Source organism: Sciurus carolinensis, chromosome 2 (assembly GCF_902686445.1).
Source record: "Sciurus carolinensis chromosome 2, mSciCar1.2, whole genome shotgun sequence".
Classification (NCBI taxonomy): Eukaryota; Metazoa; Chordata; class Mammalia; order Rodentia; family Sciuridae; genus Sciurus; species Sciurus carolinensis.
Window position 1 is genome coordinate 188,878,217 of NC_062214.1, and position 26,906 is coordinate 188,905,122.

A 26,906-nucleotide genomic window follows, 5' to 3' on the forward strand; every position below is an offset into this window, starting at 1 on the left:
GGGAGGAACAGGAGGAAGGCTCACTGGACTTCCCTGTGCGCCGCTTTGCAACTTCCTGAGAATCTATAAGCAGTTCAGAGTGAGGCATTTTATTTATAAAGAACTAGGTAAGGATTTGAGAACTGGCAATGGGCCAGACCATGCTGGGTGTTGGAGGTTCCGTGGAGAAGAAAAAAGCACACACGGTCTCTGCCCTGGGCAGAGTGACGAAACAATGTCAAAAAGAAAAAAGAGAACTTCTCACACCTGTCAGTTTCTCAGGAGTGTGCCATTCTGATGTTGAAGTTGTGAATTCCAGGAGCCAGGCTGCTTCTCCCCCATGCCGACTCAGCCTCGTTGGTCCTGGGGTGGCAGATCTAGGTCCCCCTGCCTGTGGCTGGAGGCCGTGATCCACTCCCGGGGCACCTGCCTCGGCTGGCTGGTGCTGGTGCTCCAGCCTCACCCTCGGGAATGGGTTAAGTGGTACCTGGCACACTCCCACTGAGGCTTTCGGAGACCCTGGGATCCCACGCAGAGTGGCGGGTCACAGGAGACCTGCTGGACCCCCTGGGTTGGGAGGGGTGGCTGGCAACCTCTGCTGCAGGGGGTTGGCAAGGGCAGAGGCAGACGCTGGGCATCTCTCAGACTTGGCCAAAAGGCAGAGTGGCAAAGCAAGGGGTGACGTGGTCCCCTTGGCAGCAGGTGGCACAGGGACTTGTCAACCATGTCCTGTGAGGCTGAGCGACTTCTGAGAGGACACTTGTCACAAGCGGCTGACGAGGCGTGAGAGCCGGGCAGTCCCCCAGTGCTGGCTTACCCACGCGCACGCTCACACCCCTGGAGCTCACGCTGCTCTCAGCCTGACTCTAGCCTCACACCGACACCCCGGGCTCGCCAGGGGGCGTGTCTGAGGCCGGCCACCCAGAGTCCACCCACCCGGAGGGCGTGTGGAGGACTCACCCCGAGGAGGCGGAGGCTGGCGGCCTTCTCCGTCATCTCGTCAGGCTTGCGGCTCAGCTCGGCCAGGTCTCAGCTCTCTGGTGTCCTCAGCTCTCTGATGTCCGGTCCCCTGCTCTCTGACTGGTCTTCTAGTTCTTGTGTCGGCCGTGGCTCCGTAAGGTGGACGGCACTGGGTGTGGGGTGGTTGTTCTAGACTGTCTCTCTTTGGTCACAGCTTTTCGGGGTTACGTCACTGGGTTTTGCACAGTCACACATGACACCGCGTCGTTCACATAACATTCCATATAGTAAAGTGAAGCAAAGCCAAGCCAGGTCGCCCCTCGTAACAGCTCTGGAACCCATTCGGCTCTGGAGGAAAGCCTTCACCAGATCTCTGCAGGCAGGGTGGGTGCTCATTACAAAATTCCCAGGAAAACCTAGTGCAGGAAGGAAAATTGGCGGATCTTTGTGGGGTGTGTGTGTGTGTGTGTGTGTGTGTGTTTCTTTTTAGATAACAGCTTTCTTTCAGATGTGTTTGTTTAATGTCTTTAATACGGTGCACTTTGCTTATTTGAAGTACGTCATCTGGTGGCTTTTGGTGTACTCACAGAGTTACACAACCATCGCCAGTCAGTTTAAGAACATTTTTATCACCCCAAAGAAGGAGACCTTGTGTCACATAATGGCGTGAGTGTACCTAATGCCACTGAACTGTACTCTTAAAATTGGCCCAAATGCTGAACATTACTCATAGTTCCCCACAATTTAAAGCCCTTTAGTTACCACCCCTTATCTCCTCCCCCCAACCCTAAGCAGCCCCATGTCTCTTCTGTGCCTTTAGACCTGGTCCCCCCTCCACCTCAACACCAGAACCTGTTCGCCCCACTGTCCTTTGCAGGCCCTCTCTGGGCTCCACACAGGGGACAGGAAAAGTGAGACCCGGTCCCATCCTCTGCCGGTCCCCCACCTCGTGGTCTGAGGAGCCGGCCCCGTGCTCCCCACTTACACACGCACTGCGGAACTTGCCGTGGGGACTGAGGCCCTGCCCGGGGCTTTTCCAGAGGGCAGGATCCAGAAACGAAGGCCTTGGGGCAGAAGGTGGACTTAGAACTGAGCCAAAAAGCAGAGAAGGGCAGAGAAACAGTAGGAGCCCAGGCGAAGGAGGAGAGGGTCCAGCCCAGGGCAAGGTGTCCAAGCCGGAGCCAGATGGGAGGCAACGGCGCCCACCTCCAACCCCTCCCACACGAGGTCCTCCACTCTGAACCGCAACCAGAGAGGTATTACTGCCGATGGAGCGTGGGCTGTTCCCAGCAGCTCCTGGGGATGCGTTAGGTCATGCCTATGAGGTGGCGTATTAGATTCCCAGGACTGCTGTGACAAAGGACCACAAACTGGGTGACCTTAAACAGTGGGTGTGTGTTCTTCTGCAGTTCTGGAAGCCAGAAATCTGAAACCAAGGCACCAACAGTGTTGGTTCCTTCTGGACCCCAGAGGGAAGGGCCATGAGCCACATGGTGGGCCCTGGCCAAGGACCTCTGCCCATCTGGGGGCTCCCTCCCAGACACCCTTACTGTAAGCATCCTCTAGTCTCCCAAACTATGCCCCATGCACTCTCTGCTGGGTGCCCAGGGAGACCCCAAGATGCACAAGGCTCCACCCAGCCTGCAGGCACTGCTGCTGTGTGGGCTTGGTGTGGACGCTGTTTACATGGCCAGGCAGGGGCCTGGGGCTGGAGGAAAAGAGGTCTGATGGTGAAGAGCGGGGCCCAGAGAGCAACTGGCACCAAGTAAGTGCTCAGGAAACAATCAGGCACCTTCTCACTAATGTAATAGATGAGGAAACTGAGGCTGGGGTGTGGCTGGCCTGGGGCGGCACAGAGATGTTCTGAGCTGGGTCTGAACAAAACCTGGCGGCTCTGCTGCTGATCTTACAAACCTACAGTTCTTACACCAACACCGTGAGCGGGCCTCTGTGTCCAGAACCGTGCCGGGTGACAAAAGCAAATGAGCCCTGGTCTGCGCGTGAGAGCTGAGACCAGAGCAGAGGGCTAGGCAATCAAGTCAAAAGCCACTGGACACTGCCGGTTTAGACAGGGGTGCAGGCTCTGTGTAAAGTGCCAGGGGTCCCAGAAGTGGGGTGGCTGGCTCTGTCTTGGAGGTGTGATCAGTTCTGTGAAGGTCAGCCTTGGCTCACGGCCAGGGAGAGCTGCTAACTGTGGGCCAAGCTGGGCGCGTGAGGCGGGGCTTTTCAAAGTGGGCGTGACCCCCAGGCCCCTGGAGGGGTTCCCGAGGAGGGGCCTTCTCATCCCGCCTTCTAGATGGAGCATCCTCTCCACCTCCTGCAGCTACAGGGGGTCTTTTCACCCCAGCTTTCCTCAGCCACCTTGGAGAGGATTGGTGAGGTACCAGATGCAGGCACTAGGTGGTGCTGGGTCCCCTGGGGCCACCTCCACGTCCCCAACAGTGAGAATTCACAAAGTGTGGAAATACCATGAGCTGGAGTTTCTCAGACTTAGGTCATCTGTAGTCATCCTTCAAAGCCTTCCTGTACCGTGCAGTTCTTGAAACTGTCTTTTTAAATGTTATGTCTAACCCAGTGGAAAAACATGATCTCTTTGCCATAAATAAATACGTGTAAATTTTTTTTTAATCATGTGAATTGCCAGGCTCGGTGGTACATACTTGTAAGCCCAGCTGCTTGGGAGGCTGAGGCAGGAAGATTGCAAATTTGAGGTCAGTCTCAGCAACTAAGTGCAGCCCTAAGCAACTTAGTGAGACTCTGTCTCAAAATAAAAAACAAAAAGGCCTGGGGATGTGGCTCAGTGGTAAAGCACACCTGGGTTCAATCCCTAGTACCCACCTGCAAAATCTCAACCTGTTGGGAGTAGTGCTTAGTATATAGAAAGAAAGCAAATACAGAAATGAAGCCATTCAAACAGAATATGCTGGTGTGCGTCACCCATCACCACCTCTAGACCTCCCACAGCCTGCGTGCTGTCCCGGGGGTCGAGAACCCGACTGCAGACTGGCATCACCTGGATGTGTGTGTCCTTGGAAGGGCTCCCCTTTGCAGGAGGAGGAGCTGAGGCCCTGAGAGGTAAAGGGACACGTGGAGCCGCAGTGTCAGGTCCAAGGTCAGAGGCCGGCCTGCAAGCTGGGTCCTTCCCTCCATTTCACCGAAGCTGGAAGGGTCTTGGAATTGGAACTCGCACGTGACATTGGTGTGTTCCTTCAACCCTACGTATGTCCAGAGAAGTTCACGTCACCATGGAGCGTGGGTGGGTTAGGTGTTCCAGGGCCAGCGTTGCTGGCACCACCAGTGGCCCATGAGAACTCCAACCACCCACTGAGCTTCCCTGGGCCCCCTGCCTGTGGCTCGGAAGCAGGGCCTGACAGGGTCCCTGTTCTCCACCGGTCAGCCCACCCCCAGTTGCAGGCACCTCTGCCACGCCCGAGCCCCCTGTCCTCCTCCGATCACAGGTCAAGCGTTGCCATCCCTCTTCCCAGTCAGAGCTGTGAAAGCCCAGCTGGCCCTCGCCCTGGGTTACCCGTGCAGTCCAATCAGGCTAGGCGGTAACAGGTGCTGGGGACCTCCTGTGAAAGGCCAGCGGCCCCACTTCAGCACTCCTGACCATGGCACCTCCCGGGGCAGAACTGGGCAGCGTCCCTCCCGCTCACCTAACCCCCCATGTCCTCAGTTGCCAGCTCGAGACCGTTCCTTGGCATGGCTCTCATCAGTTACATGCTTAATTCTGCTCTTGCAATCTAGAAACTTCTGTGTTATTTTGCCAAAAATGATGTGTGTGTGTATTAACACCCGAACCCTTGAATCCCACCTCTCACGAAGGTCAGTTAGCAGCTGCTCTGGATGGAGCTCTCGGGCCAGGCACCCTGGGAGGCACCCGGACCCGTCACGAACATGGCGGATGCACGCCGCCCCTCCAGCCCTGGAGGAGCCGCCACCTCCGTCCCCCTTATCTTTGGTGGATACTCACCTGGGCCTTTCTTTCTCCTCTCTCCCCAGTATTATACCTGGAAGGCTCCGTGCTTGTGTTTGAGGACATCTTCAGACTGATTGCATTCTACTGTGTCAGTAGGTGAGTAGACCTGGCCTCACACAGAGGTCGTGAGGAAGGTCTGTTCATCCCCATTTTAAGGGTAGAGTGTCACAATGTCCACCTGTTGCAACATCTGTCTGGTTGCCAGAGACAGCCCAGGCAGCCTTGGTGTAGGGGGATCAAGGGTGTGGCCCAGAGGATGCAGAGGGAGGGGACAGTCCCTAGGCTTTGCCCTGATAACCACACGGGGGGTGTGAGCTCTGATGCTTTCTTGGACCGGTTGGTAAGAGCGCCCCTTACCACCCTTGTCCTTGGGTTCCCAACCCCCAGAGTCACCAGGGTCCAGGCAGCGTGGAGTCCTGCGTGGCCCCGACCCAGTAAGAGGGGCCACAGCCTCTGCGAAGGAGGGAGCGTTGGTTCCTAAGCAGGTCAGCACCCTCAGTCCGGCTCCATCCGTTCAGAGCTGGTTTCAGATCGCCGAGAACCTAAAGATACATTTGAGTGCGGCAAGCCAGTGGCTAAAGCTGCAGACCCGGACAGGGACTGACTGGAGGCTGGGCTGGATTGGTGTCCGAAAGCAGCCGGCGACTCCAGGCTGCGTCCCCTGAAACCCGTGCTCAGCCTGTGCTCGACTGGCCCCTCCCACCAGCTAGGACCTGTCCCTCTGGGCCAGCCCTGCCATGCTGACCATAGTAGCTGGTGTCAACAGCTGCCACATGGGGGCGCTCGCCAGGCATCCAGCGCTGCACTAAGGGCGTCTTAGACTGGTCTCTTACATCTTGCCAGGATCCCGAGGGGCCCCACGAGTGTTCCTCTTCCCCCCATTTCACAGCAGGGCAACCCCAGCCTCCGCCTGACCCCCTGGGCAGCTCCAGAGCAGACCTCGGGATGGTCCCACCTTAAGACAACAGAGCTGGGTGTTTACTCCCAAGCCTCCCTGCCAGTCCCCGGTAGGTTGGGGCTATTCTCAGGCAATCACGAGGCTCTGGAATGCCAAACTGAGCCCCAGGTGCCAGGTCTCAGGAGCCAGCCCCACAGTGGCTGGCCCGTAGGTGTGCAGAGCTGGTGAAAGGATCCCGGGCGGGGGAGGATCCCAGCAGGACTCCCAGCCCCCAGTCACTGGGTCACATCTGGCTAGGTGCTGGGCAGTGCCCACAGACGTCTTTCTACCCTACAACTGCAGTACTCCCTGAGGCTAGTGGCTTCTGCTCAGGAGGGGCAGCAGAGCAACTGGCACCAAGTAAGTGCTCAGGAAACAATCAGGCACGTTCTCACTAATGTCATAGATGAGGAAACTGAGGCTGGGGTGTGGCTGGCCTGGAGCGGCGCAGAGACGTTCTGAGCTGGGTCTGAACAGAACCTGGCGGCTCCTGAGCCCCAGCTGCTCCTATGAACAGAACCTGCCGCATCAGGGTCACAGCGAAAGGACGCATGTGCTACTCCCCTGCAGCTTCTCCCTCCCTGCTGTGGAAGAGAGGCCGTGGGAGGCCAGCAAGGAAGGCCGGAGGAGGCTTCTGGGCAGGGGAGACGGTGTGGGGGCCTCAGGAGGGATGCGGGTGATAAGGTGCCAGGCCCCGGGTCCAGGGGCTTCCTTCTGCAGGTGTGGGAGCCATGTCGCTGCCCACGGTCAGACCGCCCTTGCGACGTGGCTGCTGTGAGCAGCCGGACGGACGCCAAGAGGGAGCGGAGGCAGCTAGGGCCACTGTGGCCGTCGGGCCGACACGGAGACGCCGACCAAGAGGGGCGGGCAGAGAGGAGGCCCAGGGGAGACCGGGAGATGGGGGTTCCCTGGTGCCAGCCACTCCGCTAAGCCCCTCACCAGGACACAGGCCTGATCCTCCTGGACAGAGGGCTCTTTGGCCTCAAGATGAGGGCGCCCTTATCCAGAATGGAGCAGAAAGGGAGGAGCCCCTTGGGCCTGCCTCCTAGGACAAGTCCAGTGCCATGGCTAAGCGGCCACCATCCTCGCCGGGAGGAGAAGGGGCAGAGGAGGCCGCTCGCCGGCCACCTTCGCCTTGGGAGAGAGCTGCTGTCACTGTCTGGAAACCTCTGGTGACAAGCAGTTGCTCACAAGTGCTGGGGGCCCAGGATGTGAGCACGGCATCAGCAATTGGGGCTGGGGTCTCCTGGGCCAAGCCCTGAAATCCGCAGTCTGACTTTAGCCCAGGTAAGGAGCATCAGCGCCAACGGACCTGGCGCGCTCAGGTGGCGCTGAGAACCGAGATCAGGAGGCTGGTGCTGGAAACCTCTAAGGGGCACCACCCGTCCAGGGGCACGGCGGGCTGGTTCAGTGAGAGTAAACCCGACCAGGACGTCGGAGGCGCCTCGTCCAGTGGGGACAGGGCTCGGGAGTGCACAAGGGCGTGTGGGGTGGAGGACACGTTGCTTTGTGACATCCAGTGTGCCCCCTACCCACAGTCCTGGTCAAATGTGAGAAGCGCCAGCTGGAACTGGGGTCTCCGTGGCGGGGTGTTGGCACCCAGAGGTGCACAAGCCGACCCACACCGCGGGTCTGAAAATCCTGCCTTTCAGTTTCTATTTTCACGAGTGCCTCTTGGTGGACTCGCTAGTTTATGAGGAAACACTCGCCCCTGGAAGTGTGCTTGTGCTGACCTTTTCTGACAGCCTTTGCCTTGCGGGTCCGGGACTCCCACCCACGTCACCCCCACCCGAGGCAGTGTCCTCAGGATGCCCTCGGGAGCTGTTCAGAGAAGTGGACTCAGAGGCCGGAGGGGCAGCTCAGTGGCCAAGCGCTTGCCGGGCATGCAGAGGTCCTGGTGTGAGCCCTGGCACCACACCCACATCCACACCCACACACACACACCCAACCACACACACACACACACACACATACACACACGTGCGCACACACACACACATATGCACACACATACACACACATACACATGCACACACACACATACACACACCCACACCCACACCCACACATACACATACACACACGTGCGCACACACACATACACACACCCACACCCACACCCACACATACACATACACACACGTGCACACACACACATACACACACCCACACCCACACCCCCACACACATACACATACACACACGTGCACACACACACACATATGCACACACATACACACACATACACATGCACACACACACACCCACACCCACACATACACATACACACACACGTGCGCACACACACATACACACACCCACCCACACCCACACACACACATACACACACGTGCGCGCACACACATACACACACCCACACCCACACCCACACACACACATACACATACACACACGTGCGCGCACACACACATATGCACACACATACACACACACATACACACACGCACACTCACACCCCCACACCCCCCACACACACACATACGCACACCCACACACACACACCCCCACACACATACACATACACACACACATACACACATGCACACCCACACACCTACACACCCCCCACACACACACATACGCACACACACACGCACACCCCCCACACACACACATACACCTACCACACCCACACATACACACAGACACAGACACACACCCACCCCCCCCACACACACATACGCACACCCACACACACACACCCCCACACACATACACATACACACACACATACACACATGCACACCCACACACCTACACACCCCCCACACACACACATACGCACACACACACGCACACCCCCCCCACACACACATACACCTACCACACCCACACATACACACAGACACAGACACACACCCACACCCCCCCACACACACCCACACATACGCACACCCCCACACACACACGCACACCCCCCCCACACACACATACACCTACCACACCCACACATACACACAGACACAGACACACACACACCCCCCCCACACACACACCTGATGCTCGCACCCTCAGGCTCAGGTGTGGGAATCCGCGATTTCGGCAGCTCCTTGGGGAATTCCGATGCTGCTCATCTGTGGCTCTAGGGCACAGCAGGGTCCCTCCCAATGGTCTAGGTCCTTTGGGTTTTCGGCTGTCAATAGGTGTTCAGCTGGACACTGCTGCTCCTAGCATCCTGTCTGCAGGACTTTCCTGGAACTTTCCAAGGCCAGAGGACTTAGATTCGGGGTGAACACGCCGGGCATCTTGTCCAAGTTAGGCTGCCCTTCCCTGCCACGCCCTGCTAAGGGTGCCCAGGCAGCCTCAGGTACCACCCAGACACCAGCGGGGCAATGTGACCTTCACCCTGGGGCCGAGGTGGCAGATTGGGGTCTGGTCAGAATTGGGGAGGGAGGAGCCTGCTGTCCGGTTAGCCTGGGCCGTTTCTGTTGAAGTGTGAATTGGTACAGGCTTGAGGAAAGGCCTCAGTTTAGCAAATGCTGTGCTTCCTTAAATGCATATGTGTGGCAGCAGGCCCGCCCCCGGGGGCCCACCAACAGAAGCACTGGCCTTGGGCAGAACGGCCATGTGTGAGTTGCTCTTCCCTGCGTTGCATGGCGCTTAGAACATTTGGAAATTATTTTTATGCTAAAAGCCAGTGGAGTCTGGGGGCTGTGAGCTGGATCCTGGAGCCAGTCTGCCTGCATTCAAGTTCAGGTATTGTCACTCACAAGCTGTGGGATGGTGGCAAGGACTAAGCCTTTCTGGGCCTCAGTCTTCTTAGCTATGAAATGGGTATAGGGAGCCACTTCATGGAGCTGTTGAGAATATTTGAAGAACTAATCTACGTAAAGTGCTTAGAACAGACCAGGGTGCAGAGCAAGTGCAGTGTTAGCATTAATGAGAGATTTAAAAAGTAAAAGCTTAGATGGCCGTCAAAAGAGGAAAATACCAATCACCATATTGGAATACTCTACAGCACAAAAAAAGAAAGGTCAGTATACATATATGGACTTGTGAAATATTCTCTTGCTATAGCTTTGTCATTGTGAAAGAGAGCTTCAGAGAAATATGTATAACAATGCCATTTTTTATTTTAGAATGCATGCGCACGTGTGCGTGTGCACATGTGTGTAAATGCACAGAGAAGGGCAGAGGAGGGCACAGGTATGCACCAGTGTTGATATTGAGACTGATGAGGGGATGTCCTGCTCATTTTACTGGAAACACTTTGGTATTATTTAACTTTTAACTGTTACAATGAATATGTTTCCTTCCTAATTTAAAAAAAAAAATCTAGGTCAGGGGTGTAGCTCAGCGATGGAGCATTTGCTTGGCAGGAGCAGGGCTCTGGGTTCTGTCCCTTGCACTGCAAGACAAAACCAAAACCTAACACTTTAAAAAGTGAGAAGTGAGCCAGGCGTGATTCACACACCTGTAATCCCAGCAATTGGGGGCCGAGGCAGGAGGATTGCAAGTTAGAGGCCAGCCTCAGCAACTTAAGATCCTGTCTCAAAATTTAAAAAAATAAAAAGAGCTGGGACTGTAGCTCAGTGATAGAGCATCCTTGGGTTCCATCCCCAGTACTGCCAAAAATGAACATATATATATACAGTAGTCCCTGCCTCACAGGATTGCATAAGGATGAGATGGGATAACACACGTAAGCGCCATGAATGATAGGTCCTTTTCTCCAAAAAAAGATGTGATCAAGATGTGTAAAAAGATGTGACTTGAAGGCTGTGCCCTGGCTGGGTGGTTTGGGGCAAGTCTCTTAACCTCTCTGAGCCTCTGCATCCTCAGCTGCCACAGGTGCGGCCTTCCTGTCGGGTCGCTGTGGCATGGTACAACAGTGCCATTGGGTATGGGGCTGCCAGGCGCCTGCCCTCAGTGGATGCCCAGCAGACGCCTCTGCCTGTGCTCCTCCTGGGGTGGGACCAGGTGCCCGGGGCGGTGCCCGGTTGGGTGGTGCGCGCGGAAGCAGAGGGATCAAACCCTCGAGGGCCAGTCGCACGGGAGGAAGAGACCCTGTGTGGCCTTGAAGGACATGTGGAATCTGAGATGTGGGTGGCGGGAACCGCTGGCCACTCCCGAGCTCAGAAGTGGGAAGCGGCCAGACGCCCTCTGCGGCCCCAGGCGCTGATATCCTGGGAGGCGGCCGGGCCCCTGCAGACGCTCCCTGCAGGGAGCGAGCTGGAGAAGCAGGCGGGGACCCGATGGGAGGCTCCGGGCGCGGGGTTCATGGCACTGCTGCCACCGGGCAGCCGACGAGCGGGGTGACCTCTGCTGACCGCCTGGGCGATAGTGGCGCCACCGGGCCCGCGGGATCCAGAATGGGCCTCAGACGGGGCCCCAGTGGCCTCGGGCTCTTGGGAGGGGCACACCAGGTGACAGTGAAGGAGCTGCAAGGATCTGCTGGCGGCCTGTCCCGCGGGATGCGCCATGACCTCGAGGGAGGGCCCGGCCCTCGGCCAGCTCCCCTCCGCCCCTCCACAGCATGGACTCCCCGCGCAAGGGCTTCCGGGGCCGGGCCACGCCCACCGGGCAGGCGCAGGGGTGACTGGGGACCTGCCACGCCTCCCCGTCTCTGTGGCCTCTCTCCCGTTCAGTTCCTGAGTTTGAATGGGGCCCAGGACGGACACCTTGCCGTGGGGGGGACCTGAGCCGCTGCCCCACCCTGCTGGGAGCCACCAGCAGGTTCTCGGTGGACAAGGGAGGATGGGATTTCAGTGAAGGCGGACAGGGCTTGAGCAAGGATGGGGAGCAGGGGCTGACCATCCCGGTGGCTGCCGGGTGTCCAGGTCCTGTTCCTTCCTCAGTTCCCATCTTCCTGGGGAGGAAGCGGCCTCAGAGGCCAGGGCAGCGGCAGGACATCAGGAGGAGCAGGAGATGCTCTGGAGAGAGGCCCGTGGGGCCCAGGGCCACAGAGGCAGCTGCAGAGGTGGCCCCACCCGCCTGGCCCCGGCAGTGCCACAGCCCCCACCCTGACCCTGGGGGACAGCCCTGGGCTGAAGGCTGCAGTGTGGGGTCCACCTTGCGACCTCCACATCCTTTTCCCTCTCCAGGCCTCGGTCTCCCCATCTGTCTGGTTCACTTCAGGAGATCTTGGGTGGGATCCCCTTTCGGACCACGGACGTGGGAGAGCCGTGCACTGGGCGGGGCCCCTGGCTGTGCCCACAGCGTGACCCCAGTGGGTGGGGCATCCCTTTCCCCTGAGTGGCCCTTCAGAGGAGTCTCGACCAGGAAAAGCAGGGAGAAGCTGTCCCCACCGCCCTGCGGCTCTCCCACACCTCCAGGTCCTGGTGCTGGCTGGGACCTGGCTCTGACTGGACGTCCCCTCGGCCTCAGCCTGTCCCTCAGCTCAGGGAGGTTTCCAGTCTGTATGGAGAACCCAGCAGCTGTGGGACGCAGGGCTCCTCCTACGTGGAAGGCAGGTGTGGCTGAGAAAGCTGGGGGCCCCTCCCCAGAGGTGACCTGCGCCCTCCTGTCTCCACAGAGATTTACTGCCCTTCCCACTGCGGCTGCCCCAGGCCATCCTTGAGGCCAGCAGCTTCACGGACCTCGAGACCATCTCCAACCTGGGCCTGGGTAAGTCCTCCCTGCGGGACCCGGGAGCAGGTGGGACCAGAGGACATGGGCCTGAGGATGTCCCTCAGGGCCCCTTGGCGAGACCACACTGGACCTGGAGTCCCCTCTCCTGGGACCACCCCCCATCCGGACCGCCCAGCCCCCATAGCAGAGAGTCTCCAGTTTCCACGACAGTTGGCCAGGAAGACCCAGTGCACAGCCTGAGAGACTGGCCACATCAGGCCACGGCCCCAGGGGAGCTGGACCAACACCAAGGCCTTTCTGAGTGGTGGCCAGAGAGTAGTCGGCCCAGCCGTCACCGGGCCCTGGCCTCTGACCGCAGCATCTGGCATCTCTTGTACTGCCGTCCAGAGGCTTCTTTGAGTGGACAGCAGCCTGGCCTGGGAACATAGGGTTGTCTATGGTCTGGCCGCTCCTCCCTCACACGGGACCTGCCCTGTCATCGGGCTGATGTCCAGTCAGCGTCAACTGTGTCCCTGTCTCTCTAGCTGCCTTGACTCATCCCAGTTCCAAGCAGCCTGATAAAGACCGAAGTCATCATCCCCGTTTTTATGGCCGAGGAGACTCCGGCTCCAGAGGTCACAGGCACATCCAGTGTCACACCGGTGGTGGAGCAGGGGCCTGAACCCGGCACCTCCCTCCGTCTCCTGCTGCCAGCCACTCTCAGGGCTGGCCAGGCCGAGTCACCCAGTTTATCAGTTGACACTGGAAATCGACCCTGAAGTCCACGCCTGCCCCGCCCCCACGGGTGTCTGTTGTTGGACTCCTGCCCTCCCGGGAGCTTGGACAGATGACAGTTTTGCAGTTCGCACGGTCCAAATGACCTACCGAGGCCTCGCGCGGCATCGTCGATGCTTTCTGACCACTGCCGCACACTGGCTCTGTGTCATCCTTGCGTATTTTAAAGACAGAAAATTCATTTTAAAGATAGAAGGGCAAGTTTGAGCCCAGCTGAGACCCTTGCCCCTGGTGGCCCGGGAAGGAAAGAGCAGAGCTGGGTGGCCCTGGGAGCTCTGTGCCCATGTCACGGTGCCCCTCACCACCTCCTCAGTGGCCACGTTGGAGCGGCATGTCCTCCACTGTGGGTTCAGGCGGGCGACCCTGGGCCTGCGTGCCTGGGGCTCCCTGCAGTTCCTCTCTACCTGCAAGAGCCTGGTTGCCCCAGGCCTTCGGAACACGCTGGATTTGAAGCGAGCTGCTTCTCTTGGGAGGACCCTGTTCCCACTGGTGCAGATGAGTGTCTCCTGACAGCATGTGGGAGTGGGGGCGGGGGCCCAGCAGAGGCCAAGGGCAGCCCAGGTGCCCTGGGCACTTGCTTCCTGGAGGACGGGAGTTACGTGAAACCCGAGTGTGTTGCAGCTTAGGACCTGGAGGGCTCTGTTCTGACCTGGTGTCCCCAAGTGCTGAAGGACATAGTGTCCCCACGTGCGGAGAGCTGGCCCAGATTCAGAGCCAAGGAAAGGCTGATTTTCCAGTCTGTGCCCTGAGTGGAAGGGAAGCCAGAGCCACCTGGTGTCAGGACTGGCCCTGGCTCTGGCCCATGCAGGCTCCAGCCTCACCAGCCCTTGTGGGTGGCAGGGTTGACAAATATGCAGAACCTGCATCTGCTAAGGGCCAGGCACCCTGGGGGGTTGTGCCAAGCATGTCATACATTATTCTAGGCAAGGAACTCTCACAGCAGGGAACCAAAACCCACTAGCATGGATAAAAAGAGAGAAGGAATCCCACGGAATCACCAAGAAATGAAGATGGAGAGTCATCTGGGCTTGGGGACAACAGCCACGGCCCTTGCTCTCTGCATGTGGCCCACTGGTCTGCTCAGTCCTGCTCCTTGGCTCCTCTGACTGGCCAGGCCCCGACCCCAGCCCCATCTGGCCAGTGCTCTTCATGCAGGTTCTCCAGGGAGAATTCAGATGACCAGTGGCCAGCCACCTGATGTGAAGGGAAGAAGGGACCGTTCCCCTGGTACAGTCAGCATTTCAGGGAAAATCAAAAAGACAGTGGGAGGCCTATTCGCTGACAGAGGCGCGCCCATACGCTATTTCTTTCATTCACGGGAAAACCCATTTTACCCGTGAGGCAATGGGCACTCCAAGAGTCTACAGGGCTGCTTCATCTGGGAGAAGAAGGGAGAGCCTGGCCACGGCTTGGGTGAACCTTGACGCCATCGTGCCTGCTGAAGGAAGCCGCACGCGGCGGCCTGTGTCTGGCTCTGCTCTGTGAAGCATTCGGGACGGGCAAACCCACAGGGACAGGAGCAGCTCCGTGGCTGCCAGGGGAGGGGGACTGAGTGCTGGCGAGTAGGGGGGCTCCTTGGGGGGTGGTTAAAATGCTCTGAGATGAATTGTGGTGACAGTTGCTTGGCCCTGTGAATATACTGAAAGCCACTGGGGAGTTCTTTTTAATGGACGACTTTTGTGAATGACCCTTCAGTAAAGCCCTTAAGGAGAGACATAGAAATCCACAGAAGGTCTCCACGCCCGGACGAGGCAGGAGCTGGACTCACCCAGGGCTTTCTGAGCAGGACCTCAAGCTGTGTCTGACCCCTGCCGTCCGTCCCTGCCAGGCCTGCTCGCCCTCCACTCCTCAGCACTGCCCTCTCTGGCTTTGCCCCAGCGGAAAGCAACATGGCGGCCTGTGCAGAAGGGCCTGGATGTGGCACCGGGAGGGAGAGAGGCGAGCCCAGCCCTCTGCATCAGAACCTGTCCACACTGCCTTTTTACTCCACCACTGTCCCATGATAAAAGTCTAGCATGCTGTGCTTGCTTTTAACTGACAACCCCAGATAAATCTGACAACGAAAACCTTTCAACTGTTGCAGAAAGTACGGTTTCGCGTCTTGCTTTTTGATTTTGTTTTGTTGGAACGTACTTGTGACTTTCAGGTTCACTTTTTTCCTAGCAGCCTGTGTCAGGGAGTGTTCAGTTCAGGGTAGAGATCTGCTGGACTTTCAGCGCACCCAGTGATCTTGGGATTATAGGTTTTTAGGCAAATGTCTTTCTTGTTCTTAGTATCGGTGATTTTCTCTTTGGCATTTGACTCATTTATTTAGATGGGTAGAGAGAGCCCTGCTGTTTCAACAGGGATGATGTGACTGAAATAGAGCTATTTGCTGGCAGGCTCAGCTTCACGGAATGGCTCAGAATGTTTGTTCATGAGTGGACGTAAGGAAGTCCAAGTTTGGACTTGGAAAAGCCAGCATTCAACAGTGCAGGCTATATAAGGTGTAATCTTGGACTTCAAGAGCTGCAGGTTAGCTGGGGCCACAGAAGTCACACAGGGAGTAACTCAGCACTGAACTCTACACAGTTGATTCTAAGTGCAAAAGGAACTCAGGGAATAAAGGTTAGAGGCAGTGGTTCTCAAACATATTTGCAATATATATGCTTAATACTTAAAAATGTGCTCAGGAGAAGCATTCTGTTCTACAACTCTCCAAGCTGGCTTTCAACCTGCTTTTTCCTTTACATAATACAATGAGAATTTTCCTAGTCGTTAAAGATTCTTTGGAAACTTTAATGACTATCCTACCAACCATCTTTGAGAGGCCCCCAAAATATGCATTCCCTGAACTCACTGGACTTTGGGGCTGTTTCGATGGCATCTGGGGTGCACTGCTGCATTTATTCATCTCCTGTCCTGCTGCTTGCTCAGGGGTCCCTGGGGGTGAAGCCTTAGTTTGCCTCAGGACCTCAACCTGGCACCTGGCACAGCCAGCCTCTCTGAGAAGTATGGACACCTCACAAGAGCTGTCCCCCGCTGAGGCTCAGGAGGCCTCGGGCCAGCAGAATGGTGGCCTCAGCTGGAGGGCTGAACAGAGCCAGCAGGGGATGGGCCCTTTCTGGAACTCGGGCAGCTGAGCCAAAGCTTGGCGCAGTGCCAGGGTACTGGCACACAGTGCTGCCAGCCACTAGGACTGCACGGCATGGTGTTCCTCTTCTCTGGCCTTGGCATTTTGCAGGTTGCAGAGAAAGTTACTACTTCTTTCTTTTTTTTTCCTTTTTGAGCATAAACCCCTGGACTGCTGCTGCGCTTCCCTAGCAGGGTCCTGATCTTACAGTGCCGCTCCCAGCTTCCTGCCTCTCCTGGAGCAACAATGGCTTGGAGGCCTATGCCCTGCCGTTTGCAACCACCAGGCCTGCCTGGGGCAGGAGAGCAGCCCCCTGGGCCCCAGCCCCTCCCCTGAAGCCCTCCTGGGATCCAGGTGAACCCTGGGAAGCATGTTCTGTACACTCCGGGCCCTCCTTTTGGCCTCCCTCCCCCACCATCTCACCTCCTTGTCCCCTATACCTCAGGCCGTCCCCACCTTGCCATCAGAGCTGACCCTGCCTGTGTCCCCTCCCTCTGGACCCTACCTCCACTCTGGCTGAGCTAGACCCCTTGCATGCTTGGGCTGAGGCTGGGCCCTTGCTCTGCTCTGTGCTGAGCCCTGCCTTGGGCACTGGAGATGGGCAGGTGGGCCAGGTGTTGGTGCTGCCTTCTCAGAGTCTGGGGGGCACCAGGCAAGAGCAGAACCGCAGCTTCATTGGTCACTGCAGAGCACACTCCAGAGCTGGGAGACACAGGAGCCGGGGTGAGGCTTGAATGCATCCGGAAGCCTCCACCAAATAGGTGCCTTGTGACCTGAGCCGTGAAGGATGAGCAAGGGCTCGTCAGGTGGAGAGGGTGGCAACAGAATTCCAAGCAGCATAGGAACAGAATTGGCCAAGACCTGTGGGGCCACACGTGGCCTGTCCGTGACACTCCAGCAGATGGAGTGGGGTGAAGACTCAGCACATAATTCCAGAAGAGAGGTACAGGGGCCAGAACCACAACCCACTCACAGGGCTTGAAGGATCTCGGTAAGCAATGATGGGAGGGTCCAGGTCCTGGCCCGCGGTTCCGAGCATTGTCTAGCCCACATCCACCTTCACCAAAGGAAGGGTCTTGGGGGACCTCGGGCTGCTGCCCCAGTTACCTTTGAGTCAGGCTGGCCACCTGCTGCTTGGCCCTGGGGGAAACTTCCAAGGAGACCCCTCTATTGGGCTTGTGCAGAAGTGCTCACCCCATGGGGCCAGAGCATCCATGTGCTCAACACAAGGCACCCGGAGAGTGAGTCCACCGAGCAGGGGTCAGCAGCTGCCCAGGAAAGCAGAGCAAGGACCCGGCAGTCATGGAGGGTAGCTGGCCCCAGTCACAGGACAGCCTGCTGTGGACACACATATCCTGTGGCCATGATGTGCAGAGCTTTGCATGTTGGAGAGACACATGAAAGTCTGTCATCTTGTTATTGTGGTGACTGCTGGCCTTCTTGGTTGGTGGACAGACACAGGGTCTCTGCCCAGGGCAGGGCTGAGTGGAGGACCCCTCTCCCCTCCAGTAAGGGGTGCCCACGCCTGGGCGGAGGCAGCTGACTTCTGGTCCTGGAGTGCACGCTGCTCACCTTGACCCTGACCAGCGAGATGGTCAGTGCCCACGTCCCTGACATGCCCGTACCTGAAAGCAGGCACACAGGGCGCCCCTCCCCCACCTGCCGTCCTGCGATGTGTCCTTGCAGTCGTGTCAAGAGCCCGTTGTGCTCTTACCACATCCCCAGCTCTGGGGTGCAAGCGCTTGCCACTCACCAGCACTGGGAGAGCAATGGGGAAGGGGAAGTGTCGCAAGTTCCTATGAAGAAAGGCTGTGTGACAGGGTGGCTGAGCAGGAGCCGCGGAGCCGCGGAGCTGGCCGACCCCATTCCCATCCCAGCTCCCTCCCTCACCAACCCTCTGATCTCAGCCAAGAGCTCTGGTCTGAGGTTCTCATCTTCATCTGTAAAATGGGAACAAGGCCTATGAGCAGGGAGGGGGACCCAGGGAAAGCCAGCCGCCCCCTCCGGCGCGGCACCAGCTCTGGGCGCGACTGCCTCTTCATTCCCCGTGGGGTCGTGATGCGTGTTCGTGGGGTGTTCTTTCTTTCTTTCTTTTCCTTTTTTAACATTAAACTTATTTAACTGACACATAAAAGCGTAAAAATCGTACCTATCAGTGGGGTACCACGCGATGCTTCAGCTACACAGCTATCCCCTGTGTAAGGTTTAAATCAGATGAAACGTACCTGTTTCCTCGTGGATCATTTCTTTATGGTGAAAACTCAAATTCCTTGCTGGCTTTTTGGAATATACTTCCATCATCATTATCTGTCACCCTGTGGTTCTGCAGCAGCACACCTGAACTTCCACGCCTGGTTTTCTTCCTAATGAATCCCTCCCAGAAGCAAGATGCCCCGTGCGAGGCCAGCCCGGCATTCACAAGGAATTCTGGTCTCCCTGGCCGACCCCTGACCCCCTGTCTGCTCCTACAGTTTGCAGGGTGACCAGGACCCGAGCTCCACGTTCCTCTCCAGGAGGAACAGCTTGAGTGAGCTCAGAGTGACTTGTCCACTACCTGAAATTGTTCTCAAGATGTGTCCCCGAGCCCTTCTGGGGAGAGTTCTGAGCGTTCCTGGACACTTGTCAGGGTGTGGCACCCAGAGGTCAAGAACTCCCCAGCCAGGCCTGCCTAGATGGCGGCAGGTGCTGGAGGAACCCGCGGGGCCTCGCCAGTCCAGTGGTGCTGGGCTCACTCAGCACAGGAGCCTCTGCCAGCTGGCCGAACTGCTCCCTGCCAGGCCTCGTCCCAGCTTCTGGGTTAACTTCAAGATCCCCAAGTTGGGCGGGTTTGCAGCATCAGGCCCTCCCCCATGAGCTGAGCCTGATTTATGGGCAAGATCCCTGGGTTCACTCTTCCCAAGTCTGTCAACCACAGTGGCCGAAACAGGCCAGGTCCTCTCCCAGGACCTCCTGTGCTCCCGGGACATGGCTCCTGCTGAGATCCACTTTAGAGGTGACTAGGTGGAGACCCCAGAGAGCCAGCGACCTGCCCCAGAGCTCCCAGCTGGGCACCCACAGGGACTCCAGGCCCTCTGCCCCTCGTCTGCACCACGCCTCCCCCACACACTGCGAGCGTGGCCGTTGTCACCCCCACCTGGGTCATGCTGCCCTCTGTGTGGGCTGTTAGGGGACGGAACTGAAGCTGGGCCTGTCACCTCCCCCAGCCCCACCCAGCCCTGCTGGGGAGGGTGGCGCGGGGCTTCCCCTCTGAGGCAGGAAGTGGTGGGAGAAGCTTGAGTCCAGGAGAGGAAGAAGCCAGCCCCGCGAGGCGGCAGCTTTGATGGCCTCTGGGCCCTGCCCCCCGCGCCTGCAAATGCCACCCGCCCAGAGCCCTGACGGCCTCCCCCTCTCTGCTTCCCACAGGCTTCTGGGACTCCTCGCTGAACCCCAGGCGAGGACGCAGGAGCCCCGCCGAGCCCCCCAGAGAGCCGGCCCCCGGGGCCCCCACGGCCCCCAGCCTCAGGTCCCCGGCCCGCTACGAGAACTGTTCCTGCGAAATCGAGCTGTCCTCGGGGAGCGACCGACTGTGGCTGGTGAACCCCATGTTCATCGAGGACTGCGGCAGCACCCTGCCCACCGACCCGCCGCTGGGCAGCTGCCCCTTGCGCCCTCTGCCTGGCGCCCCTGACACCGCCTCGCCCACCTGCAAGTGGGCCCCGTGCCGCCCGCCGCCCCCGCCCCCCACCGGCCCAGCCCGGCCACCTGCGCTCCCGGGCCCTGCCTGTCCCCCGCCCGCTTCTCCCGCAGCACCAGCCCCCCACCCTGCACCCCAGCCCCCAGGCCCCCCGGACCATCCGAGCCAGCCGCCAATGGCCGCCTGCGAGAGGCTCCCACGGCCTGCGGCCAGCCTGGGCCCCCTCAGGGAGGAAGAGGCGAAGCCGAGGACAGCCCCCAGCCCCTTGCAGCCGGCCCAGGCCCCTCCGCTGCCCCTGAAGAAGAGCCTCCCGGCTGCCCCTCCCAGACGGCGCATCTCTGAGCGGGCGTCCCTGGAAGGCCAGAGTGCAGGGCTGGCAGAGGGGGACCCGCCAGGCCTCTCCAGGGCAGCCCCACTCAGCCCACCTGCCCAGGGGACATCAGACAGCCCTGGAGACAGGCCTCAGAGGACCACAGAGCAAGGCCAAGAGGCAGAGGCCAAAGCCAGTGAGCCGGGCAGCAAGCCAGAACCTCCCAGGAAGGCCCGACAACCCCCGGTCCCGCCCCCCAGGAAGAAACGCATCTCCAGGCAGCTGGCCTCAGGCCTCCCGAGTCCCCTGGAGAGTGCGGAGCATCCCTCGCAGGAGGCGGCCCCGGAGAAACCCACGCCCAGTGCCCCCAGAGAAGGCCAGAGTCCGGCCCCGCCGGCTGGGACACAGCACCTCCATGCGCAGACCAGCGCCTATCCCCAGAGCCCTTCAGAGTTCAAGGGCTCCCTGGCCTCCCTCTCGGAGAACCCCGGGACGCCTCTTTCGGCCGCCGACCAGGACTCCTACTCCACCAGCAGCGCCGAGGAGGAGCTGGAGTTCGGCAGCCCCAGCGTGAAGAAGAAGCCCTCCATGATCCTGGACAAGGCCCGGCACCGGCTGAGCTTCGCCAGCTTCACCAGCGTCTTCCACGCCTTCCTGTCCAGCGACCGCAAGCTGTACAAGAAGGTGGTGGAGCTGGCGCAGGACAAGGGCTCGTACTTCGGCAGCCTGGTGCAGGACTACAAGGTGTACAGCCTGGAGATGATGGCGCGGCAGACCTCCAGCACCGAGATGCTGCAGGAGATCCGCACCATGATGACGCAGCTCAAGAGCTACCTGCTGCAGAGCACCGAGCTCAAGGCCCTGGTGGACCCCAGCCTGCACTCCGAGGAGCAGCTCGGTCAGTGCTCGGGCGGGGCTGGGAGCTGGCGGGAGAGGGGAAGGACGGTGTGGCACAGGCTCCAGGGCCCTCAGGACAGAGGCCTGTGTAGGGGGCACACTCGGGTCCTCCCCTTTCCTGGGTGCGGGCACCTGTCTGCAGCCACTGCTCAGAGTGGCTCCTAGTGGCATCCACCCACCACCTTTTCCAGAGCACCGGCCGCAGCCGCGTAGGGATCATAGGGCCTGTCCCCTCCTGCCATCAGCAGCCAACAGCCACTATCTGCCACGGGGGGAGCACTGGGCCCTTCCCTCGGGCAGGACCACCATGCAGTGCTGTCGAGGCCCCCAGGCACCCTGTGGGCTCAGGCTAGGGCTGAGACCTCCTCCTCTCTGCCCCGCTTCCTTCTGTCCCTCAGAACATCTTGTGTGCCCAGATCCCTCTCTTGGGCTCTGCTTCTAGGGCACCAGCCCGAGACAGCTCGCTGCTCAACACCCCCGGCCTCCCAGCCCCGCCAGCCTCTAGTGCAGGAGCTCAGTCCTTCTGTTGATTGTGACTTGCAGTGAGAAGTACATGTGTCTTCCCAGTCAACCCACTAGCTGGTCATGGTCACTTCCCAACCGTCCAAGCGTCACCTCCCCCAGGCGCCGCGGCCCTCTCCACCCCCTCCAGTAATGGAAGGGTCAGAACTGGGCACCGGAAGGGGCACAGGGGGCTCTGTGCACAGTGGATGCATTGTGAGGTGTCTTGATAACGAAGCCCAGGCTGGAGGCCTCCTGGGCTGGCTTTGCTGGCCGACTCCTGGGAACCGATACGCTCTCCAGGCCACAGACTGGGCCTTGCCAGCGTGGGGGTGGAAGTCAGGGTGTCACCATGTTTACACTTGCCCAGGGGCCCTGGGGGGAAGGGTCGCTCGGGCAGGAGGCTCTGGGCAGGAGGCTCTGCAGCCTGGGCAAGGCCCCCATGGCAGCCTCGCAGAAAAGCCAGGCGCCCTCCTGCCCTCAAGGAGCTTGCAGGCCAGCAGGGTGGCCGGCCATCAGCAGGAAACCTGAGGAATGGGTAGAGGAGGCTGACACGGGGCTGGGGAATGTGGCGGGCAGGGGGCAGGAGGCACCAGGGGAGGCAGGTCACACAGGACCTGGACGCCTCCCGAGGACTCGGCTTCCCCCAGAGAGGCATCTGCCCAGGGTCAAAGCCGGGAGCGACGTGGTCTCACACACACCGCATCGCTGGCCCTCGTGCCCAGTGAGAGCAGACTGCTGGCTCCAAGGTTACTGTCACTGTCCAGGTGCACACTGAGGGCGGCCGGGAGCGGGCAGGGCCTGGGCAGGTGGATCGGGGAGCCTGGATTTGGCTCTGCTGTGAAAGGGGAGCAGGACCAGCTGACTTGGGAGTGGGGACAAGGGAGGAGGAGGGCGGAGGGCGCACTGGCGTCCCTGGGGGCCGCTTCCTGTGCAGGCGGGAGAAGTCCAGGAGCCCAGTGTGGGACATGCGACCTTGGAGACGCTTATTGTCCAAGGGCGGGTGCCGCAGAGGCCCTGGAGCGCTGAGTCTGCAGCTCTGGGGAGAAGTGTGGGCTGAAGATAGACGTTTAGGAACCGTCAGCATAGAAAGAGCCAGGCGGCTGGTGAGATCACCCCAGGTCCCCAGGCTGTGTGCTGACCAGGGCATGGAGGGCTCCAGGCCACCCAGAGGTCAGAGGGAGGAGGAGGGGGAGGGGGAGGGGGAGGAGGAGGGGGTGGAGGAGGAGGGGGAGGAGGGTGCCCAGCTATGGAGAAATGGTGGGGCTTCCTTCCTGGGAGGGACAGCCAGGTGACGGGCGGAGAGGTGGGGCAGGAGGATGGCGGGCCCCTGGAGCCAGGCTGTGACATCAGGCCACGGTCCAGCCTGCAGGGCACGTGCCCCGAGGGTGGTGTGGAGGGCGCAGAGGAGGAGATGAAGTGGGAGGCGAGTCAGGGCTGACCCAGGGGCTGGGGCCGGGCCAGCAGCCTGCATGCCAGGCCCCGAGGAAACCGCTGGGATGTGATGACCCTGCCGAAGGCGCCGCACTGCCCCACACGTCAGAACCACGGGGCCTGACCACTGGGCTGGCCTGGTGGCGGGGTCCCCCGGCCAGTCTCCTCACCCTCCGCCCCGCCACCCGCAGAGGCCATCGTGGAGTCGGCCTTGTCCAAGTGCGTGCTGAAGCCCCTGAAGGAGGCCGTCAACGCCAGCCTGCACGAGATCCACACCCGGGACGGCTCGCTGCAGCAGCTCAAGGACAACCAGCTGGTGATCCTGTCCACCACCACCACGGACCTGGGCGTGACCACCAGCGTGCCCGAGGTGCCCGTCATGGAGAAGATCCTGCAGAAGCTGTGCAGCATGCACAAGGCCTACTCGCCCGAGAAGAAGATCTCCATCCTCCTCAAGACCTGCAAGCTCATCTACGACTCCATGGCCCTCGGCAACCCAGGTAGGTCCGGCCTGCAGAGCCCTGGAGGCCACCCAGAGCCACAGGCCCCCAGAGGGGCGGGCTGGGCAGGGGGCTGGCGTGCACCTGGGGCTGGGCATCCGGCACCTCCCAGGGGTGACCTGGGACAGGGAAGCCGTGATGGGCTGCTGCCCTGGAGGCGGGCGAGAGAGCCAGGCCGGAGGGGCTTTGCGGGCATTAGTGTGCTGGGGCTGGTGAAGCACGGACCACAGCCAGCGCTGTGCCCGGAACAGCAGAAACGGATCGTCTGTCCCCGCAGTGCTGGGGGCTAGAAGGCCGAGGTCAAGGCGGGCAGGGCTGTGCCCCCTCTAAGGCCAGGGAGCCGTCTGCACCCGCCTCCCTCCTGCTTGCTCTGCCTCTGCACTTGCGTCCCCTGTAGGGGTGTCTGTGCCCAGATTTCCCCTTGGCCAGGACACGGGTCACGTTGCATGAGGGGCTTCTCTGCTCCACCATGACCACATCCCAGCTAAGTGTGTCTGCAACAGCCCTGTGTCCAAGTGCGGCCCGGTTCCTGTCGAGGGCTAGCTCCTCCACCTGAGTTTGGAAGGGACACGATCCCACCGTGACAGGTGCCCTCTGTGGTCAGTGTTGAAGGACTCACAGGCCAGTGATGCTGGCCTGCTCGGGCACGCCACGCTCCGCTGCACTGCTGGGGGTCTGTGTTCAGAGGTGGTCAGTTGAAGGCCCGCGTTTGGGCACAGCAGTGCCCGTCTGCTGGCGGTGGGCTGGCAGCTAACAGGCTTCCCAGGTTTGCGCCTGTGGCCGCGGCCGGGTCCAGTACAGCAAGGGAAGCCCATGGAGACCAGGCCTGCACAGGCGCACTGACACATTTCTCCGGCTTGTTTACTCACAAGATGAGCCGGATTCGAGGGGTGAGGAACACTTCCCCTCTCAGTGACAAGATCTGCGAAACCACAGCGCCAGGGGTGCAGAGGGGGAGGAGAGTCACTGGGATGGTTTCTATCCGGCCCCAGCACTGCTCCAGGCAGACGAGCAGGCGGGCGCACCTGAGTAAACAGGGCGCTGGGGGGGCCCCAGTCACTCCCTCAGCTGCATTCCCTTGTGCAGTGAGCGACAAGTCTAACTGTACATGGCAGCCATGGTAATGGAGAATGCAAAGATTGTCGCCTCTACAACCACATAGAACTGGGTTCAAATTCCTGCTCTGGAGCTGAGAAGTAGATAGGTGGCAGAGTGCTTGCCCGCAGATGTCACCTTCCCTTACATGGTGTCTAATGAGGGGTGACATTCACTGCTGGACCTTGGCTGCCTGGCATTGGGAGTCAAGGCCAAGGGCACCGCAGACCCTCAGACATGATCAGGGAGTCAGATGGCTGCAACCGGGAAAGGGCTCCATGCCCAGTGATTCCTGGTTTACCTCAGGCTTCCTGGAATTCTGTTAAAAACCCTGTCACAGGATAAGGACCTTCTAATGACCGAGGTTTCTAACCACAGAGGAGCAGGCGCTGGGGGAGGGAGTGGCCTATTTTGAAGAGAAAAGAAAGGGATCTGGGGCAGGGGGAGCTGAGGGGCAGGAGCTGAGGGGACAGGAGCTGAGGGGCAGGAGCTGAGGGGCAGGAGCTGAGGGGACAGGAGCTGAGGGGCAGGAGCTGAGGGGCAGGAGCTGAGGGGACAGGAGCTGAGGGGCAGGAGCTGAGGGGCCAGGAGCTGAGGGGACAGGAGCTGAGGGGCAGGAGCTGAGGGGACAGGAGCTGAGGGGACAGGAGCTGAGGGGCAGGAGCTGAGGGGCAGGAGCTGAGGGGACAGGAACTGAGGGGCCAGGAGCTGAGGGGCAGGAGCTGAGGGGCAGGAGCTGAGGGGACAGGAGCTGAGGGGCAGGAGCTGAGGGGACAGGAGCTGAGGGGCAGGAGGTGAGGGGACAGGAGCTGAGGGGCAGGAGCTGAGGGGACAGGAGCTGAGGGGCAGGAGCTGAGGGACAGGAGCTGAGGGGCAGGAGCTGAGGGGACAGGAGCTGAGGGGCAGGAGCTGAGGGGACAGGAGCTGAGGGGCAGGAGCTGAGGGGACAGGAGCTGAGGGGCAGGAGCTGAGGGGCAGGAACTGAGGGGACAGGAGCTGAGGGGCAGGAGCTGAGGGGCAGGAGCTGAGGGGACAGGAGCTGAGGGGCAGGAGGTGAGGGGACAGGAGCTGAGGGGCCAGGAGCTGAGGGGACAGGAGCTGAGGGGACAGGAGCTGAGGGGACAGGAGCTGAGGGGGCAGGAGCTGAGGGGCAGGAGCTGAGGGGACAGGAGCTGAGGGGCAGGAGCTGAGGGGACAGGAGCTGAGGGGACAGGAGCTGAGGGGACAGGAGCTGAGGGGCAGGAGCTGAGGGGACAGGAGCTGAGGGGCAGGAGCTGAGGGGCAGGAGCTGAGGGGACAGGAGCTGAGGGGCCAGGAGCTGAGGGGCCAGGAGCTGAGGGGCAGGAGCTGAGGGGACAGGAGCTGAGGGGACAGGAGCTGAGGGGCAGGAGCTGAGGGGACAGGAGCTGAGGGGACAGGAGCTGAGGGGCAGGAGCTGAGGGGACAGGAGCTGAGGGGCAGGAGGTGAGGGGACAGGAGCTGAGGGGCAGGAGCTGAGGGGCAGGAGCTGAGGGGACAGGAGCTGAGGGGCAGGAGCTGAGGGGCAGGAACTGAGGGGACAGGAGCTGAGGGGCAGGAGCTGAGGGGACAGGAGCTGAGGGGACAGGAGCTGAGGGGACAGGAGCTGAGGGACAGGAGCTGAGGGAACAGGAGCTGAGGGGCAGGAGCTGAGGGGCAGACTGGGGCAGCAGGTAGAGCAGCTGCCTGTGGGGAACAGAGGCTGGAAACAGGGATTGGGGGTCACCCCAGGACGTCACTGCTAGTGAGGAGGTCAGGCCAGGATCAGGCCTGGTGTGAGGGTCCTCAGCAAGCATCTCCCGTGGGGGGACAGTGCGCTCCCCTCCTGCTGCTGGCTGAGCCCTGGATGGGGTGCCCAGTGGTTCCCAATTTCTTCTCCGCCTCAGCAGGCCAGGGTCACCCGCTCAAGCCTGGGAGGAAGCTCCCTGAGAAGAGCCGGGGCTTTGGGGTTCACCCACAGGCCTGGGTTTGAGCCTCAGCCTTGGCGGCATCTCAGCAGCCTCTGCAGGTGCGTCCAGCACATGAGACCCCTCAGGTGCTGCTTGAGGGCAGAGGGTGGGCAGCCCGGGAAGCACTGGGCGCCAGGGCACTCGGGACGTGCCTCCCAGGCCTCAGTCTTCCCACCCATGAAATGGGCTCAGAACGCCCCTCCGGCGTGTGTGTACGCGTTGAGATGCAGGATGCA

The 26,906-nt window shown here is 60.2% G+C and overlaps 1 protein-coding gene across 4 annotated transcripts in view; it reads left to right on the forward strand.

Annotated features, from left to right (window-relative positions):
• Positions 1-26,906, forward strand: part of Rin3 (Ras and Rab interactor 3) — a 107,893-nt gene that overhangs the window by 58,507 nt on the left and 22,480 nt on the right. For all 4 annotated transcript variants that reach the window (XM_047539188.1, XM_047539190.1, XM_047539191.1 and 1 more), the window contains 4 exons: positions 4,942-5,014; positions 12,352-12,443; positions 19,696-21,174; positions 23,300-23,608. In XM_047539188.1, coding sequence (XP_047395144.1) covers positions 4,942-5,014; positions 12,352-12,443; positions 19,696-21,174; positions 23,300-23,608 — 1,953 coding nt within the window. The remainder of the gene's footprint in view (positions 1-4,941; positions 5,015-12,351; positions 12,444-19,695; positions 21,175-23,299; positions 23,609-26,906) is intronic.